This window comes from Monodon monoceros, unplaced genomic scaffold (genome assembly GCF_005190385.1).
Source record: "Monodon monoceros isolate NGI ecotype Baffin Bay Population unplaced genomic scaffold, NGI_Narwhal_1 Super_Scaffold_6, whole genome shotgun sequence".
Classification (NCBI taxonomy): Eukaryota; Metazoa; Chordata; class Mammalia; order Artiodactyla; family Monodontidae; genus Monodon; species Monodon monoceros.
This window is the reverse complement of record NW_021703783.1, coordinates 76445383-76465277: the sequence shown is the minus strand read 5'-3', so window position 1 is coordinate 76465277 and position 19895 is coordinate 76445383. Positions and strand designations below refer to the sequence as shown.

Sequence of the window (19895 nt, the reverse complement as noted above, 5' to 3'; positions counted from 1 at the left end):
TGTGTGTGTGTGTGTGTGTGTGTGTGTGTGTGTGTGTGTGTGTGTGTAAGGAAGAGTTCCGTCCCAGGAGTGGTAAAAAAAAAAAAATCAAACTTGACAGAGTTTTAAAAAAATCTTTAAATGTTTGATATTTTTCAGTGGTAATTCCTTACTTCCCCTGTCCAAATGCTAATTATCTGAAAACAGTGTGATTATTAACTAGGACAAGTTATTATTTTTAAAAACTTTCTCTACAGCTCAAAATACTGTGCAGATTTTTGCCTACCACGCCCTAAAATGTAACTAGAGAGGTAAAGGACACCTGTACCTCCACTCTCTTCATACTTCCTAAATTTCACACATTAATCAAATGTTTAAGATATCTGTGAGTGCTAACTAGGTATAAGGCATTGTGATGGGCTTTCCCATATGTTACATGTGGCAGGTTGAATAATGCCCCCCCAAAGAAATCAACGCCCTAATCCCCCAAACCTATGCATATGTTACTCCATGTGGCAAAAAACAAACAAACAAACAAAAACCCCAAAACCAAAAAACTTTGCAGATGTGATTAAATTAAGGGCCTTGAGATAGGGAAGTTATCCTGAATTACTGGGTTCAATGTAATCACAATGATCCTTATAAGAGAAAGGCAGGAGGGTCAGAGTCAGAGAAGATGTGAGGACGGAAACAGAGCTCGGAGAGAGAGAGAGAAAGATGACAGGCTCTTGGTCTTGAAGACAGAAGATGGAGCCATGAGCTGAGGAATGCAGGAGGCCTCTAGAAGCTGGAACATGCAAGAACAGATCGTCCCCTAGAGCCTCCAGAGGGAGCTCAGCCCTGCCAACACATTGATTTTAGGACTTCTGCCCTCCATAACTGTAAGACAATAAATTTGTATTGTTTCAGGGCACTAAATTTGTGGTAATTTGTTATACCACTAATAGGAAACTAATACAGTCTGTGTTATGGGCTAAATTATGTGACCCACTGCACCCCCGAAATTCATATGTTGAAGTCCTAACCCCTAGTGCCTCAGAGGGTGACTATACTTAGAAATAGGTCTTTAAAGAGGTAATCATGTTAAAATGAGGTCATTAGGGTGGGCCCGAATCCAGTATGATTGATGGCCTTATAAGAAGAGCAGAATAGGACACAGACATGCACAGACGGAAGACCATGTGAGGACAGAGTGAGAAGACAGGCACCTACAAGCAGGGAGAGAGGACTCAGAAGAAACCAGGCCTGTCAACACCGTGATCTCGGATGTCAAGCCTCCAGAATTGTGAGACAATAAATTGCTCACAGATTGGTACTCTGTTGCTAGTTTGTACTAGCAAACTAATACAGTGTGTCATGTAATTCCTGTCACCATAGTTTACAAATGAGAACAACTGAGGCTCAGGCAGGATGAGTAACTTGCTGGGGGCCCTAAAGTTAGGCCCTAGTCAGCCTGCCTCTACGCTGTTATTCTTTCTCAAAAACCAACTGTTCATCCACTCGTTCATTCATTCAACAAGTAGTTATTGAATCCCATCTCCATGCCAGGCACTCGGGATACACTGGTGAACAGAACAAAGACCTATGCCCACATGGTTCTCACACTCCAGGTGTGGCAGGTGTTAACAGGAAGAGGAGATGGCCATCAACAAGAAACAGCACAAATAAGTAAACCGTATAAGCCTGTATGATATGGACACAGCTGCCCGGGAACCCAGTGCATGTGAGGTGTGGCACCCTACATGGCACGGGTGGGCAGCCCACAAAGGAGGCGACAGCTACGACACAGACCACTCCATCGTCACACTCACTGTGCGATCTTTGCTGATATCACCGCCCCTTGCAAACATCCCCAAATGCCAACTTTTGACAGAAACTCCTCACTGTAGTCTTTGGAACCTGGAGGTGAACAGCTGCCAGTGGCATTGGTGAGTGAGCTGCCATACTCCTTCCATGTGTGGAGCACGTCTTGTTTTCTGAATATGTCATCAAGAGCTTGGCTCCAACATTTAAAAGCAGCCCTAAAACAGAAATAGAGCATGCAGCAGCATGTTTTCTGAGATCCGTGTTATTAAATCTATCTTCCAAAAGGGAAAGCAAATGCACTGAAGAGGCATTTTAATTAAAATATTAGAGAATGGATCTATACCATTTATTGCTCATAACCATTTCTCTCAGGTAGCATTTGATGAATAAAATGCAGCAATGGAATATTATCAACAGACTAAAATTTATGAAAGGCAGTATTTTTCACAATAATTAAACATTTTTTCAGCTGAACAAAGTTTCCCTTGTTTTACTGACTCCTAAAAACTACCTTTTCTTTTGTGCGAAGACAAGAAGACTTCCAAGTTCATGCAATGCCTGAACGTTAAGACTTCTTTCATTGCTGGTTTGCAGAACATCTGTATTTTTAATCAAGTGAAAGAACAAATGTCAGTCCCTGGAAAATATTTCCTGTATATTTTCAAGAATATTTTAAATTGCCTTATACCTTAACTGTGTAGATAAGCAAACTTCAAGCTAATAGAGCCTTTAAATGTCACACAATATGGGTAGAGAAAGAGAGCAAATGATGTTCTATGTTAATGTCATCGAGTGGGAGATCGGGTCAAAGAGGTGGGAAATGGGAGAAAGTACAGTAAGAGTCGGGCAGGTTGAGATGGTGAAGGAGAAAAATCCAGAAAAAGTGTGCAAGGCAGAAAGGGCTGGGTATATATATATGGCAATGTGTGCGGCCGGAATACGCTTTCTGGGGAGGGTGAAGAAGCGGGTAGTGGTAAGATTACGGAGGCATCTGAGTGCCACGTGGAGAAATGTGGACACTATTCTACAGCACGTGGGAAGCGTTGAACAGTTTGCTTTTGATCAGGGATGTGACAAGAGCACAGCGCTTTGGATTCTTCCTTTACCCAAATGCAAAAAAGCACATCTTGAATAGTACCTGAATTTGTTGTTTTCTGATGAATACATGCATTCCAGGATGTGTAGCCACAAAACCCAACTAACATGGCAATGGTGTCTAATCAGGGCAGCAATGTCCCCTAGAGGGTATTTTAGAAATTTGAGGAGGGTTTTGTTAGTTGTCACAATGGGGCATCTGCTAGTATTTCCTAGGTAAGGACCTGACACTTGATGGCCTGCCATGCACAGAACCTTCCCCCACAGTGAGGAAAAAGGTGAGAAACCTATTTATAATTATTTGAGTCTAACATCTAACTTCATTTCATAGAAAGGGTATGTTTGCGTGTGTTCAAAATGCTCTGAGTTCTCCAGAAATGCAACCACTGTAATATTTTGTTTTGTCCAGAATGGCCTAGATTTGCCATTTTAGAACATCATGTCACCAAAATTAGCAATGCTGATAGTACTTGAGTTACCAACACACCTGTATCAGTCTGCACTCGTAGCTGTCACATTCATGTGTATCCTGTATACTTTACATACTATATGTGAGCATCTGATTGCTTCCCTATACCTCTAGTGCCTAAGCTCTTACATACCAACAAATAGATTCTTTTATTATAAAGTTATTTCATTTTATTTACCCTTCATTTTATATTTAGAGCTTCATATTGATTTTTAAAAATAATGTGCATAGGAAGAATAAAGGGGGAGTTACAAAATGTCTGTTATAAGAAAAGGGGGGACGCTGGGTCTACAACATGGACTGAATTTATACTGCTGAATTTGCAGAAAAACCAAATCAAGTGGAAAGACAAGGAAAATGCAATCAGCTGGGGCAGAGCAAAAGCACATAAAAGTGGCCACGTCTCGACAAATGGTTCACAGATTGAGTTAAGGTGGGATGGATGGGACGGTGCCTAGAATCTCACAATGGTGACAGCCAATCTGGGAAAGTGGGTGATGGGAGGGGCTGGAAGCTGCTTGTCTTGACGCTGCTCTGTCACTGTCCACGAGGGTGTGATGAATAGATTCCATGTTCAAGCTCTTTCATCCTATTTCTACAGACAACATTTCAGTTACAGTCTAGCACAGGGAACTATATTCAATATCTTGTGATAACCTATAATGGAAAAGAATCTGAAAAAATATAGATAGATATAGATATATAACTGAATTACTTTGCTGTACAGCCGAAACTACCACAATATTACAAATCAACTATACTTCGATAAAAAAATAAATTTTAAAAAGATAATATTTCAAGACCAAATGCAATCTCAACATTAAAGTGACAGATCATATTGAAAATGAACACATAATGAATAAATCTTACTAATAGTTTCATAATAAGAAGAAATTACGAGTCCAAGTTGTGAGGAGGGAAGTTTGCTTTTCTCCACTGAGCTGAGAACTTGGAAGTGCTCCTGAGAAAGGTCAGGAGGTGTTGGCATGTGCATCTCTTCTGTCCCAAGGCAAAACTCCACCTTTCTGGTAGTGAATTTTAAATTGTTCATTCCTCCTTTGTCTCCTAAATTCATGAAAAAAATTTAAAAGAAACTTAAAAATGGAGAAAGAAGGGAAGTTGATGAGGAGGAAAAAAGTAGAAGTGGAAAAGGAGAAGGAAGGAAGGGTTTTGTACAGAGCTGAGACTCATCTGCCGCTCGAAGGACACTATTTCCTTAAACTTCGTATCTCGAATCATTTCTGAAGAGCCCAGGTGTGTGATGTGCTCTACACGCGTGTTACCTCATAAGGAACAGCACAGAGGGGCAGTTTGCTGGAAAGTAAATGTTGAGATAATGCTTTGCTCCTCATGGGGACTGGCAGAAGTTGCACAGGTTTTGAGTTTGCCTTTTTTAAAAGAGTTTCCAACAGTAAGATGTTAGTTTGCCTCTGGGGCAGAAACCTCTGGGATAGAAGCAGTGCAGAGGTACTTCTGACCTGAGGGGAGGAAAAAAAATGGGAAAGAACCTGTCTCTGTATAAGATCAGAGAACACACAGGAAAAAAAAAAAAAAAGGAAAAATATTCTAGGGGAAGTAGTCAAAAACCTCAGAGACAGAGAAGCTAAAATGGATTTAGGTCTACAGCCCAAGGACTGGGGATAAACTGCTGAGAATATCTTAGTACCAGGTGAAATTCAGATTGAGGTGGCATAAACCATTCTTAGGAATTGTATTTGCTTTTTTTATTCATGTCCTTAACCACTGTTAATGTACACCATAATTGAAAGAAGTTTAAACATGATGTGGAGGGCCAATTTAATGTAATGTGTGTCTGTGGACAATACAACCAAAAACTGTGGGTACATATCATAGTAAGTGCCTTTTGCGGGGAGAAGGGGCAGCAACAAGAATGAATATATATTGATACATACATACATACAAACATATATACATACATAAATAAAACTTGTCAGTGGTTGTAAAAAAAAATTGGTCAAATTTCTAAAAGATCAGTTCAGAGACTATTAGCATCTTAGATGCTAAATTTAAATCTATTATTAATAACTTTAAAATACAATTATTTTAAGTTTATTCATTTAAATTTATTCTTTAAGTTTATTCTTATTATTCTGATAAATGTGAACAGCAAGTATTATAAAAACAAATTAGGGTTTTAACAAATTTTAAATTACCTAAATGTAGATAATTTGAGATTTTTCTTGGCCTGAATCTGAGTATCTTCTTTCTCTCTGAGGTTACCACTTAACCACTTGAAGTCCTGCTTTGACTGAGTTTACAAATCAATAGATTTTGAGAAGGAAGCAAACAAGTGTAATGTAACCAAGAACAGTGAATATCTTTTTTTTAAGCTAAAAGAAATCTCTAAGATCAAAATCTATGGTATTAATAAGAAATTTTACTAGATGTGTATATTAAAATGCATCCCTTTCTTAGACACTGATAAAGTAGTGTTTTGGTAAAACACTGTAGTTAATTCGATATGAAACAATTCATCTACTTATAAAAATAAAACAAGACTATAGCACTGCTTCTGTATTTACTCCACTTAGGGATTATGCTCATTTCACAGACGGCATAGAAGCAGATGAGTGAGGCAGTGCTTTGGTTGGAATAAAGTGCGAGAAACAGAGATGTAATCCACTAGACAAGAAGAAGAAAGTGAAAGGCAGCAGGGAGTGGGCATGGAAGTGGGGGAAGGAGGAACCTACGGCAGAACACAGTACACCCATGGGGTGGTACCCTGGGTAAATAAAGAGGAAGGGATGTAGAGCAAGTACCGTCAGCCCTCCATTTCTGGGGATGCAGAACCATAGATACGGGGGGCGGGGGAGGGGAGCTGACTGCAAGAGACGTGTACATCCACGGATTTTGGTATCCACAGGGGGTCCCAGAACCAATGCCCCGCAGATGCCCAGGAACGACTGTATTTTACCTTGTGTCTGGGCAAGAAATAACGAAAGCAACTTTCTGCTGTGTCGGATTGATCTGCTGTGATATTTGGATTTTTCCAAGGTCTCTCTAAAACATCTCAAAGTGTCTGTCACGTCCACGGGCACACAGAGGAGCTCTTTGGCTTTGCTGTATTCTGAAAGGAAAGGGAAGAGTCACGTGAGGGATGAAATGTTGCAGCAAGCCAACAAGCAGCAAAAGACTTTCTAATTCAGAGAATTTCTTGGGCCCAAACGAAAGCTGCTAAATTCAAAGCCCCCAGGTCTGCAGCAGTTGTTTCAACGTTCAGATCAAAAATTTTTTTTTCGGTATATTTGACAGTTATTTTTTAAAAAAAGAAAAAAACTTAGAAAACTTTTGATTTGTATGAAATGCAAATAACTTTAGATCTTGCCAATTTTCCTAATAAAGCCTCCTACTTTTTCTTTTGCTGATCATAAAAGATGAAATAATCTACTCCTTTTCAGCAGCCTCTTCAAAGCCAAGGTGCCTTGGGAAGGAGACGAAAGGAGGAAACAAAGAAGCTTGGAGATGGGCAACTGCTCCCTTGAGAGAAGGAAAAGACAGCTTTCTAATACTGGAGGATGGAGAGGAAAGGAAGATGAAGCCATAAACAGGTATGGAACTACAAAGCAGTCCTGAAAAGTGGCCAGAAGGGCAGATGTCGGCAGAGCGCTGCTGCGAGGTCCCTGGAGAGGAAGTGACGGTCCCATAAATTAGGCTGCAGACTGGCTGCATACACCATGAAGCAGGCACACGGGAAAGAAGAAACACAGGCTTCAGATGAATAACAAATAAATGTACCCCTTCAACAAGCTGAGCGGGTCAAATATCCCCTGTAAAATCGGAGGTCTTGAGAGTGCAGCAACTTGCTAGGGAACAGGGCTATAAGAGGTTAAGAGGCATGACCTCTGCCCTCAAGAAATTTACCGTTTAGCTGAAGCAAAGAGGCATTCTAACACTGGAGTACGAAAATCACCTTGACAGAAAGTATCTGGTTACATGTGAAAATGAGGGAAAGATAGAAGAGAGAGATCAGTGTATGCAGGAAAGGATGAGCAAGAAAGACTTCATGGGAGAGAAGCTATGCCAGCTGTGTCTTAGAGGATAGGGAAGGTCAGATCAGGAAGAAAGAGGCAAGGGGTTTCAGACAGCTAGAATAAGAAGAGCTGAAGTTGATTAAGTGTTTATACCATGCCAGTAACTATTCTTAATAATTACTGTGATAGCCTCACTGAATCCTAGCAACACCCATAAGAGGGATGTACTATTATATCCTCATTTTACAGATGAGGAAAATCAGGCGTAGAGAAGTCTAGCAGCATCCCTTGGGTCACAGAACTAGTTTGTGCAAAGAGAGGGTGGGAGCAGGATTAAGGGTGGCGATTCAGGGCACAATGAGATGACATGGCCAGTCCTTTTGAACTGAGAAGGGTTTCCAGAGGCCTGAAGCCCTCGCTGAGTAAGCGGCCTTCATCCTCTTCAATGGGCAGTCAAGAAATGGTTTTGAGTAGGACCCCAGCAGAAAGAGGTAAGTATTTCAGGAAGAGTTAGCCCACCACTGTATGCACAGCAGCCTGCAATGGAAAGAGGGTGGTGGCTGGGAGGTTGGGAAGTTATAACACAGACATTGTATGATTTGAACTTGACTGAGGCGGTAGCAGTGGAAACAAGGGAGGGACACAGGGAACACTCCAATGTTAGAAGCGACAGGAGAGTGGTTAATTGGCTACGTGACGAAGAAAAGAAAGGGAGTGGGAATTACCTCTTCCCCATCTTTCAGGGCCAATGACCTTGCTTCCTACCTCAGTGGGAATAAATGGGAGGAATCCAAAGGGATTTCCTGCAATCCCCTACCATCAGACCCACCCAGCCCCTGGCACCTGTGTCCATCTACACCGCCAGGGCATCACTCCAGCAATTCTGCTCTCCCCTCCAAATCATCAGTTTTTCCCTCTACTGAATCATTCTCAACAACATTTTCCTTTTTTCTCCTATCTTAAAATAAAAAAAATCAAAAAAATTTCATGTTCATTGCAGCATTATTTACAATAACCAAGACAGAAATAACTTAAGTGTCCATGAACAGATGAATGGACAGAGAAAATGTGGTATATACCCAATGGAATATTATTCAGCCATAAAAAAGAAGGAAATCCTGCCATTTGTGACAACATAGATGGGCCTTGAGGGCATGATGCTAAGCGAAATAAATTCAGACAGAGAAAGACAAACACTGTATGATCTCACTTACATGTGGCATCTAAAAAAAAACAAACTCATAGAAACAGAGAAGAGACTGGTGGTTGCCATAGGCAGGGGGTAGGGTGATGGGCAAAATGGGTGAAGGAGGCCCAGAGGTACAACTGTCAATTACAAGATAAATAAGTTCTAAAGCTGTAATGTATAGCATGGTAACTATATCTAAATTTCTAAAACAGAAAAAAAATTATTTTTAAAAAATAAAAAACCTTTCTCTTGACCCTACTTGCCCCTTAAGACACCATCCTATTTCTCTGCTCCATTTTACAACAAAACTCCTCAAAAAGTTCTGTTTTCACTGTTCCCCATTCTCTCTTGAACCTGCTTAGATCAGACTTTCCCCCATCATTTCACCCCAAGGATCTTCACGTGGCTACATCTAATGTTCAATTTTTAGACTTTATCCCTCATAAATTTTCAACAGCATTTGACCCAGTTGATAATTCTCGCCTTGAAATACTTTCTTCTGGCTTAAAGCTCCTTTTCCAACCTTACTGACACTCCTTCTTAATCCTCTTTGCTAATTCATCCTCATCTACCCAACCTCTTAATACTGGAAAAGCCCAGGGCTCAATCCTTAGAATGCCTCTCTTTTCTTAACTAACATTTGAGGCAGGCTGGGACCTGGGACCCTTTGCTGCAGTGCTTGCACCTGGACAAGCGTCTGCTCAAGCAACAGAACACAAAGAAACTATAAGGGACTAAAAATAACTGTGTGCACGCACAGTTGGGGCAAATCATGAACAATAAGATATACCAACTGTCACTTCTGAGGTGCCGGGAGCAAAAGCAGGGTACTGGGCATGATCCCTGCACACAGGACCACCAAGGGCGCGGGGAGACCACCCTAAGGGCCCCCCCGGCCTTACCCACTGATCTGCCCTCACACCCCATTTAAGGAACCAGCCCCCCTGCCAGTCGGGGAGCGAGCAAGGGAACCTGTTAATTCTTCTTGCTCCCCCGTGCTGTAGCATGAGTCCCAGTAAAGCCTTGCCTGAATTTCTCGTCCTGCCTCTTATCAACTTCTACTGATTAAAGAGGCCAAGAAGCCAGGTTGGTAGCACATTCACCCCCTTGATGACCTCATCTAGTCTCATGGGTCTAAGTATCCACATGCTGCTGGCTCCCAAATTTCTATCTCTGGCCCCCACTCTCCTGAAGTCCTGAGACTCATCTATCCAACGGTCTCCTCCACTGTGCGTTTAATAGACATCTCACACTTAACAGGCTCCCAACTGATTTCTGAATCTCTCCTCCCTAAACCTACTCCTCCCATAGACTTTCCCCACCTTATTAAGGGATGGTTCTATTTTTCCAGTTGCTCAGGCCAAAAGCTGAAATCGTCCTTGATTCTTCATGCCATCTCATGCCCCAAGTCAAATTCACAACAAATTCTGGAGGCTCCCTCTTCAGAAAACATCCAGAGTGCCACCATCGCTCACCAGCTCCACTCTCCACTCCCACTTCCACTGTTTTCCAAAGACCTATTATCTTCTTTGGAATTACTGCAATCGCCGCCCCCAACCAGTCTCCCTGTTTCCACCCTTGCCACTCTCAACATAGCAACCAGAGGATGCCTTTTAAAATGTAAGTTCTCTCAGGACTTCCCTGGTGGCGCAGTGGTTTAGAATCCGCCTGCCAATGCAGGGGACGTGGGTTCGATCCCTGGTCCAGGAAGATCCCACACGCTGCAGAGCAACTAAGCCCATGCACCACAACTACCAAGCCTGTGCACCTAGAGCTGACGCTCCACAACAAGAGAAGCCATCACAATGGGAAGCCCACGCACCACAATGAAGAGTAGCCCCCACTCACCGCAACTAGAAAAAGCCTGTGCACAGTAACGAAGACCCAATGCAGGCAAAAATAAATACATAAATAAATAATTTTAAAAAAAATAAAATGTAAGTTATTTCATGTCAAGTCCCTGTCCAAGACCCTCCATTGGTTCCCTCATCACCTACAGCAAACACCAAAGCCCTTGGAGTGACCTCTAAGGCCCAACATGAACAAGCTCCCCATCTCCTCACTATTCTCCCCCTCACTCCCTCCCATACCAGGCATATTTCCACCTGAGGGTCTTGGCAACAGTGGTTCACTTTGATCTAGAACATTCTTCCCTCAGGTGTCTCCATGTCTTGATTCCTCAGCTCCTTAAGCTTATGGCTTAACCATTAACTTCTCAGTGAGGCCTCCTTTGATCACCCTCTTTAAAATTGTGACACCCATTATCTTCTGATGTACTATGTGTTTTACTTGTTTATTGATTGTCTCTGGCCACTAGAATGCAAGTTCCATGAGGGCAGGAATTTTTGCCCATTTTGTCCACTGAATTCACCCCTGGCCTATAACCATACCTGTTATGTGGTATGTGCTCGATAAATATTTGTTACATGAATGAATGACAACAGTTTTCAAAGCTAAATGGCTGGGATAAACTTTATTAATAACCACTTCCATAGGCATTAATCGCAATCAATCCTCACAGCACCTTACAACTAGCAGAGATAGATATCACTTATACTTTACAAAGGAGAAAAGGTGAATTTGAGGGACATTCCCTTGTTTTAAACCCTTAACAAGAGATAAGAGAGAAAACCAGGGTTCATGTCTGAAGCCTTTCCCAACTAGTTTTCCAAAGGGTATCAGATTTGGGGAACAGGAAGTGACACCAATTTGAGGCCTGCTAATGTGGGCACAGAGACACTTTGAGAATAAGACAGGAATAAGCCTGGGGTCCTTGTAAGCCCAGGGAGATCCCGACGGAATTCACAACACAGGGTCACATTCGAATGGCCATAGAGATAAATCTTTCATTACCACCCTCACGTCTAGAAACCCTGGAGGCTCTAGTCAAACCAGGAACATGGCCACATGGAGAGGAGCATCTGTTCCCCGAGCAAGTTCACTCTTGACACACTTCCCTGTCACACATTTAAGAGGATCAAATACGTAGGCCACAGTAGCTCTTTATTAACTCCCCGGTGATCTCGCTCTTCTCCTGCAAACTTCGCTCTTCTGTCCCCTCCATCCTGTCTCCACCATCTCCCCTCCTCTAAGCATGCACAGTCCTGCACCATCCCTGACAAGGCATGCCCCTACCCCTCCCACCCCAACCCTTATGCACAACACCCTGAAGATTATAGGTTTCTGCTCTGGTCCTCCGTTCTCTTGCCAGAATTCATGAGCTTGGCTTTCATTTTTTTCCTCCACAGAGAGTGAGATTAGGGAAAGAAGTTCAGCAAAGCAAAGGAAAAGGAGGAAGCTGGAAGCCCTCACATATTAATATTTTGAGACAGTTACTTTCTCCAGGCCTTCATTTTAATTATCTATTAAAACTGGGATGGCAATATTTACCTCCAAGGGTTACTGTTTTAACCTGTGTGTGAAGTGTCCAGCGTAGCACCGGTCATGGAGGAAGCATTCAACAGATGCTCACATTATGACCGTCAGTCATATATTTAAAAAATATCCATTGAGCATGTACCATTACTAGATACCATGCTAGGCACTGAGGAGGTACAAGTGAACAAAACAGACACACTCCCTGCTCTCCCAGAGCTTACGTTCTAGAATAAAATTCACGAAGGCATGTCAGTGATTGGGGGTGATAAGACGGATGGAGGAGTAGATGTCTGCCATCTTTAAAATATGAGGTCTGAATAAAATCATCCTGCTACTTCTCATCAACTATCTTCTTATAAATCATTCCTCTTTGTTTTTTTCCTAAACTATCTTTTACTTTACTTTTTTTTCTTCTTTCAAGCCTAGTATACCCTTTTTCCTTATAGTCTAATTAGGGCTCTGTTGGTGTCTTGGTGGCTGTCTACATGAGATAAATGATGCAAAAGAATAAGGAAATATTAGCTTTGCAGGCCTCGTCCTGCCATCTTTGTCTCAAGGGGTTCCTCTCCGAAAACTTCCATGGATAATTCAAGAAGCTATTTTAAAGGCACTAACAGCCTCAACGGTTTGGAATAGGTAAGAATAAGAAGGAGGAGGAGAAAAAAGACTCGATTTACTACATCTCTCATTGTACCAGTGCAGATATTAAAATTGAAATGCCAATGACTCCAGAGAGATGCGTTCACCAAGGAAGGATCAGGGAGTGATACAAAATTTGGGCTGCTTTCTACACACTTGGTCACATCAATCTAAATGCCCAGAGGTACTAAAAAAACATGCCAGCCAAAGGGTTCAAAATTCCAACACACCTGATGACTGAATTACCCTATTAGAGAACTTAAATACCAATAAGGTCAAAACTCAAGAAAGAGATCCCAGACAGAATGCAAAAACAGCCACAATAAAAGGCACATCCATAGAGTTATCTCCCCTATGAAGCTTAACAAGCAGGCAAGTTACTCATCCACACAAAAAAACATCTGTAAGGTACCAAGCACTGGGGCATTACAATACCTGTTCTGAAGAATTAAATGTGTCAAGCACTACCACCAAATGCTGTTATGCCAAAAGGGAATCTATGAGGTTCTAAAGCAGTGACCTGGTGTGGAAACCATCAGAAGTATACTTGGTCTTTTTAAAAATTCTTTTAAGAATTGCAGACATGTCGTGGTGATATACATAAGACCCATCATGCTTATAAACATGTTAATGATCTGAATTCAGTATACTGAAAAAAAATTCAGCATCCTAAAAATTTGCCTAATAAACCCAAAAGTCCAGGCCAGATTATGCTCCTAGTCACAGAGGTCCTACAGTTTTATAAGGAGCTGTTAAGGTGGACGCCAAGATTTTAATGATAATTGCTCAATGTAAAACCTGTAGTTACTATGCAGGATCATCTAAAAATTGTGAAACTATCATAACAAGTCACAATAAAGTATCTGTCTCCCCATAACTACTGAGACATAGCAATTTTTTCTTGAGTGCTGTAAGTTTAGAAGAGAGTCTAACCTGCAAGAGGACAAATGATGCACAGACCTGATAGCTTAGTGGAGCCCTTATGGGTTAAGCAATCAGACGGACCAGGGTTTGAATCATGGTTCCAGTACTCACTAGTAAGACTAAATTTTCTCATCTGTAATAATAAGCATAATAATATCTACCTCCTAAGATGGTTAAAATTAAAGAAGGTAATAGCTATAAAGTACTTGGGGCTCAATCAATTATTACTGCCATTACAATAATTTTTAGATTTTATCTATTTGAATATTCCTGCTCTGTTCATTGCTCAAACTGGCTATACCCCCACCACCACCGAGAACCATTCCAAAGGACCACTGTAGCCTGATTCCCCCCGCCTTCCTTTCTGTCCCACCACCTGCCACCTTGCCTTTCCAAACGTAACTTAACAATAGGCAGGCAAAGTGCTTTTCTGACGTGTTGTGGCCATCATCAGTAAGCACCTGCTGGTCACACAGGTCTAGAGTTTTGCTACGTATGCTTCTCCTAGCCCTGAGATGCAAGTCATCGTTTTGAGAACAAGCATTTTCGACACATATTCTCACATTTGTTGCCAGCTCTTTTTAGGATGGAGGGGATAGTATAAACCACATTCTGAGTTATGGATCCCAAATTGGGGAATCTCCAGAGGTTTGATGGACAAAATGAAGAAAAGGAGAACACACCCAGGAAGAATCATGCTCTTTGACTGGAACTAGTCACAGGTGATTGACCACAGGAAGGTGGTCCTCCCATTGTTCACTGAATATGAGAGGACAATTTATCAGTAAATTGTCATGAACAGTAAAATATCATGAACAGTAAAACCTACAAGTTCGTGGTCACCAACCTTACTCAACTAGACCCTCTACACTGCTCGGCAGCCCTTCTATCCTCCTTTTTCCTATTTTTCTCAGTGGCCGGTCAACCCTCTCACATCCCTCCTGAAATCTCCTACCCTATCAACCTTGGCTGTGCTCTCAACCCCCTGCTTCATTAAAAAAAATCTCCAGTACCCAGTAAGGATGCCTTCAACTCCTACCATTACCATCTACAAATTTGCCTGATTTGGGCCTGTTCTCTCCTTCCTTTCTGCCGTAGCGGCAGGGGTGTCCCCCCTCTCCTAAGACTAAGTCCCCTATGTCCCATTCTCTTCCTTGTTTATCCTCAAGCTCCTTTCCCTATCAAATATCTTTTTCTCCTGTCTCTGAGCTCTCCCCCTCTCCTGGCTCTTTTCATTTAATATAGAAATATGCTCCTTCTTTTCTACTAAAAACAGACACACAAACAAAAAAAAACCCTCCTGAGCTGTCCTGAGCTCTACTTTTCCTTCTGGCTGCTCCTGCCCCCCTCTTCCTTGTCACTTCGAAGCTTCGTGAAAGGCAACTCTCGTTTAATGGCTCTGTGCAGGCACAGCTCACCATTACTGCACCCACCACTCAAGATACTTCCACTCCCCTCCCCACCATTTCTTTGAAGTGACTCTTGTCAAAGTCACAAAGTCATTCATTTGACAAGTAGATACTGAGTTCCTACTATGTGTCAGGCACTGATGAAGGCATTTGGATTATATCAATGAACGAACCAATGGTCCCTCACTTCACAGAGCTTACATTTTATCAGGGGAGACAGACTAGTGATCAATAAATGCAACAAAAACCTGAATTATACAGTGTGATAAGTGGTTATAAGTGCTCCAGGAAAAAAGAATACGTTTATTAGAGTAAGGGGAATTGGAAGGAAGCAGGCAGGGTGCAGTTTCAAACAGAACAGTCAGGGTAAGCACCATTGAAAACTGGAGATGTGCACAAAGATTTTAAAGAGGTGAGGGATTTATCAGACGGGCATCTAGATGGGGGTAGAGTACTTCAGGAAGGAGAAACAGCTAGAGCAAGACGACCCTAAGGTGAGGACAGAAAAAAGGCCAGTGACAATGAGCTCCCAAATACAACAGACAGTCTGTCCTTATCTTATGTGACCTCTCTCTGACCGCTGACTCACACTTTCTCTCGCCTTGGCCTTGTTCGTACCACTCTCATCTCCTGTACCTCCTACCTCTTGGGCCATGTCCCAATCTCTTTCAGATACTGCTCCTTCTCTGCTTGTTCCCATGACAGTCATTAGGGCTCTTCACATATTCTATCTCTTTATCCTTGGGGTACAGAGTACCATCACACTTCCCTCTCCTTTCGAAGTTAGATGTGGCCATGTGACTTTAGCCAATAAAATAGAAGTGACACGAGTCAACTTCAAGTATCAGCTTTAAGAGCCACCACCTGATTTATATATAAATCATGAATATAAAATTATAAAATATATATAAATTACATTCTTTTTTCTTGCCTGGAAAATGGGGACAGTAACAAACTTACCTCCTCAGACAGTTGTTACGCTAACATTTGCCAAGCACTTAATACTCATGAAGCACTAATACTCATAAAGTGCCTGATGTCCAATGCATAATAATAATTCTTTTATTGGGATTGTTATAATAATGAAATAAGACAATCTACATAATGCCCTTAGCACAAAGTGCATGGTATATGCACATGGTCTTGCTTCAAAGGCTGTGCTCTGAACCATTTACTGTATACCTCCAGGTTTAGCTGCCCTAGAGGATAACATTAGTGTTTCGCCTCCTGCCTCTAAAACAATCATGGAAGCCTGTGTCAAGATGGACATTCCATCAACCCATGATGATGAGCTGCTCAACCTCACTGAATACAGTAGCATGAGCAAAAAACAGACTTTCCCTCGCGCTAAAGCAACGACATTTGGGGATTGTTCGTGACTGCTACATAGCCCAGCCCATTTTGACTGGCACAGCTTCCAAAGTGAGGCCATCCTCAGGTCCATACTCCACAGAGCTCTCCCTGGGTGACCTCATACAAGCCCCTGATTTCAACCACTACCAATGTATTGGTGACTAAATTACAGATCTGCTGAGTGCCTCACTGGTACATCCAATCATATAATGGATCATTCTACTCAGCTATCATTCAGATACCTTGAACTCAGTTATAGCAAAGAAATGTTTTCCTCTAAGCTTCCCCTCCCCTTCAGTGTTTTTTGTTGTTGTTGCTGTTTTTGTTTTTGTTTATAGAATGAAGATATCACATCCATTTAGCCTTCCAAGCCAGAAACCAAGGCAACTTGAATTTCTCCCTTCCCCGTCCATCCGCCTCACCTAACGAGTGCATATCTGCCCAGCCCTCTGTTCTCACCATCTAAGTCCAGGCCCTCATCATGTCTGTAACACACAAGCTGGGAGCAGCTGCTCTCCTACCTCCACATGGTCTCCTTCCAACCTTTTCCCCATGCTGCTGCCGAAAGTTCAAGAACACAAATATGTTCATTTCCTCTTCCTTCTTTACATCCTTCTCACTAGCTCCCCTCAGCTCTCCGGATAAAGCTGAATCTCTTTATCCTACCTTCTAAGACCCTTTATTATCCAACTCCTGCCAACCTTTCTAACCTCAGCTTTTGCCTTTTACTTTTACATTAACCCCACTAAATTACATGGAGTCTCTCAAAAGCGATGCTAGCCGTTAACTATTATTGTTTATAGCAGGCAGCAGCAGTAGTCATAACAGTATAGACCTTACTACTCTACACTATAATCTCTGGTTTATTTATCGGTCTCCTTCAAGGGGCTGTAAATCAGATAACAAATCTTTAGTCTCATTCATCTTTGTATTCTCAGGGCCTAGTACAGAACTTAACACATGGTAGATACTCAATAAATGTTTGCTGAATGACTGAACAGCTGCCTGACCTACTCAAGAAATGGATGAATGAATGAATGAATACATACATACACACATACATACCAAAATCAACAGATAAATGAATGAAGGAATCCTAACACTTCAAAGGGAAGACTTGCATTTCTTTCCTATACCCAAAACATAGGAAAAGTGCAATTGAGAGAAGGCTTTATTTCCATTTTCATCTCATCCTATTGCCTCATTCCTACAAGCTGCACCACCAGAACATTCCAAAAGGGCTTACCAGCTAAAACCAAAGGAGTCATGATGTCCCCAGATCTTCTCTTGCACTCCTGTTAAAAGACCTACAACTAAACCTTGGTAACACCAAAAGAAGGACAATCTATATTGATTATGGAAATGGAAGTTATTACGGGCATAAGATGGAACAAAGAAAATAGCAAAAGGTCAATTTAAAGAGTTCCCAAGTGAGATTAAAAACAGGGAAAAATGTGCAAAACAGTCTTTTCCCATCTTTATTTTTTCCCATCAGTTTCCTTTCTCCCTCTTTTTATCTCCCTTCTTTAACTAACGGATTAAACTAATAAAAACATGTGTTTTAATTTCCCTTAAGTGACATTTATAGCAACATAAGATGGTAAATATCAAATGGATTATTTTCAGTGAAATAAACCTGCAAAAGAAATTTTGCAAACACTTTAATTATGGAAGACTTGACATGCAGAACACAACAGCAAACCTTGTTTTGAAGAAAAGAGAAAGTTTCAAGCTAAAATTGGTTCCAACCTGAATAGGTAAGATTTTTAAGGAAATCTGCCCCGTGTCCTATAGTTGTCACTTTATTGGTTAGAGGATTAATCTTGAGCTGCTTCCCAATGAAGTTTCGGCAGGTTATCTTAAAAAAGAAAGGAGAAAACAAATATCACTTAGGTATTTATAGCCAAAAATTTGGCTTACTTGAAATGTTCATCGTATTTTTCATTTGTTAAAAAAAAAAAAAAAAAAAGAGAGATATAAAAAGATGCTATAAATAAAAGCTCCAGAGTAGTATGCAATTATGAGAACTTTTGGGGGAAAAAAAGTCGCTATATAATTTTTCATATTTCTTTTGTATAGCACAGCTGGAAAAGCATTAGGCAAATTATGTAGAGCAATTAGAATATGATTTTTCTGATATTCTATAAATTCACTAGTCTAAATATATCTTCCATTATGTAAGTTGAAACGTATTTAAAATAGAGGCTGCTTTTTCAATGGCAGATTTCCCCCCCTACTCAAAATTAACACAATTTAAATTTCCCTGGTGAAGTTTTCCAGAACTAACTTCCTCTGTAGTATTTGTTTAAACTATTTTTAACAGATACTTGAATCCTAAAGTTGTAAAATATCTGAAAACAGGACATTTTTAGACATAAGGTAATTCTTTTAAAAGTCCACCATCCTCTTGTCTCCATTTGTCCACTCCCACCACCATCCCCAGTGAACTAACCTAATGCTCAAAATACAACCACCCTTGAACCCCAGTCTGATGTACATGTTGTTTCTTTATTGTCCCTTGTAGGTACTTCTACAATGAGATGTAAAGACGGTCTAAGAAAATGCAAATTCCTTCCCCCAGCCTAATAAGGCCCTACTTGACCTAGTCCTTCCCACCGCTCCAGCTTCATTTAAAAATCTTTATTGAATGCCTATTATGTGCCAGGCACTGCTCCAAGCTCACAGATGATATAGCAGAGAACAAAATAAGCAAAAATTCCTATTGTTGTGGAACTTATTCTAGTGGAAATAGAGAGACAATAAACAAAATATAGAGTACATTATAAAATATACTAAGGAGCTATAAACGCTATAGAGAGAAATAGAGCAAACAACACATAATTTTAAATAAGGTAATGAGGAAAGTCCTCACAGAGAATGTGATATTCAGCAAAGACTGGAAAAGCTGCAGGAAAAATCAATGTGGATATTTGGCGGGGGGCGGGCACAATTCCAAGCAGGGGAAGAGCAAATGCAAAGACCCTGGGGTAGGGTCTTCTTAAAGAACAGAAGAACACAGCAGCTGAAAGCTGCAGGGGAGTTAACAGAGACAAGTTACTGGTGATCACAGGAGGATGAGTTATGTGGGGCATTAAGGCCATGATGAAGATGTTAACTTTAACACTGAATCAGATGGGAAACCACTGCAGGGTTTAAAGCAGAAGAATGTCATGGTCTGACAGGTTTTTAAAAGGCTGTTCTATCTGCCATTAAGAATAGACTACAGGCTGGAGACAGGAGTTCAGGGAGGCTGGAAGCAAGGAAAAGAGTTAGGAAGTCATTGCATTAATCCAAGCAAACACAGTAGTAGCTTGGATGAGAGCAGCAGTGGTGGAGGCAGCGAGACGTGGTCAGATTCTGAATCTATTCTGAAGGGAGAGGATTTGGTAACCAACCTGACGCGGGGTGTAAAAGCAAGAGAGGAGTCAGGGATGCTCTCCAAGGTGTCTGGTCTGAGCAGCTAGGAGGATGAGGTTTGCATCAGCTGAAGTGGGCAAGACGTGGCAGAACAGGTTTGCTTGACATGTACCAAATTCGAGAAGAGACTTAAACATCTAAGAGATGATGCTGATAAGGCAATGTGATGGGTTTTTGATGAGTCAGTTTAGTTAGGCTAAACTATGAGGATGATGGGAAGGGAAGCATCCATTGTGTAGTGTATA

At 41.3% G+C, this 19895-nt stretch overlaps 1 protein-coding gene across 1 annotated transcript in view; it reads right to left on the bottom strand.

The window, feature by feature from the left end:
• The window catches only part of CFAP54 (cilia and flagella associated protein 54), a 295719-nt gene that overhangs the window by 128049 nt on the left and 147775 nt on the right, over positions 1 to 19895 (bottom strand). The window contains exons 39-43 of the mRNA XM_029206275.1: positions 17983 to 18091; positions 6285 to 6437; positions 4220 to 4414; positions 2297 to 2384; positions 1791 to 2000 (exon numbers count right to left, since the gene is read on the bottom strand). Coding sequence (XP_029062108.1) covers positions 1791 to 2000; positions 2297 to 2384; positions 4220 to 4414; positions 6285 to 6437; positions 17983 to 18091 — 755 coding nt within the window. The remainder of the gene's footprint in view (positions 1 to 1790; positions 2001 to 2296; positions 2385 to 4219; positions 4415 to 6284; positions 6438 to 17982; positions 18092 to 19895) is intronic.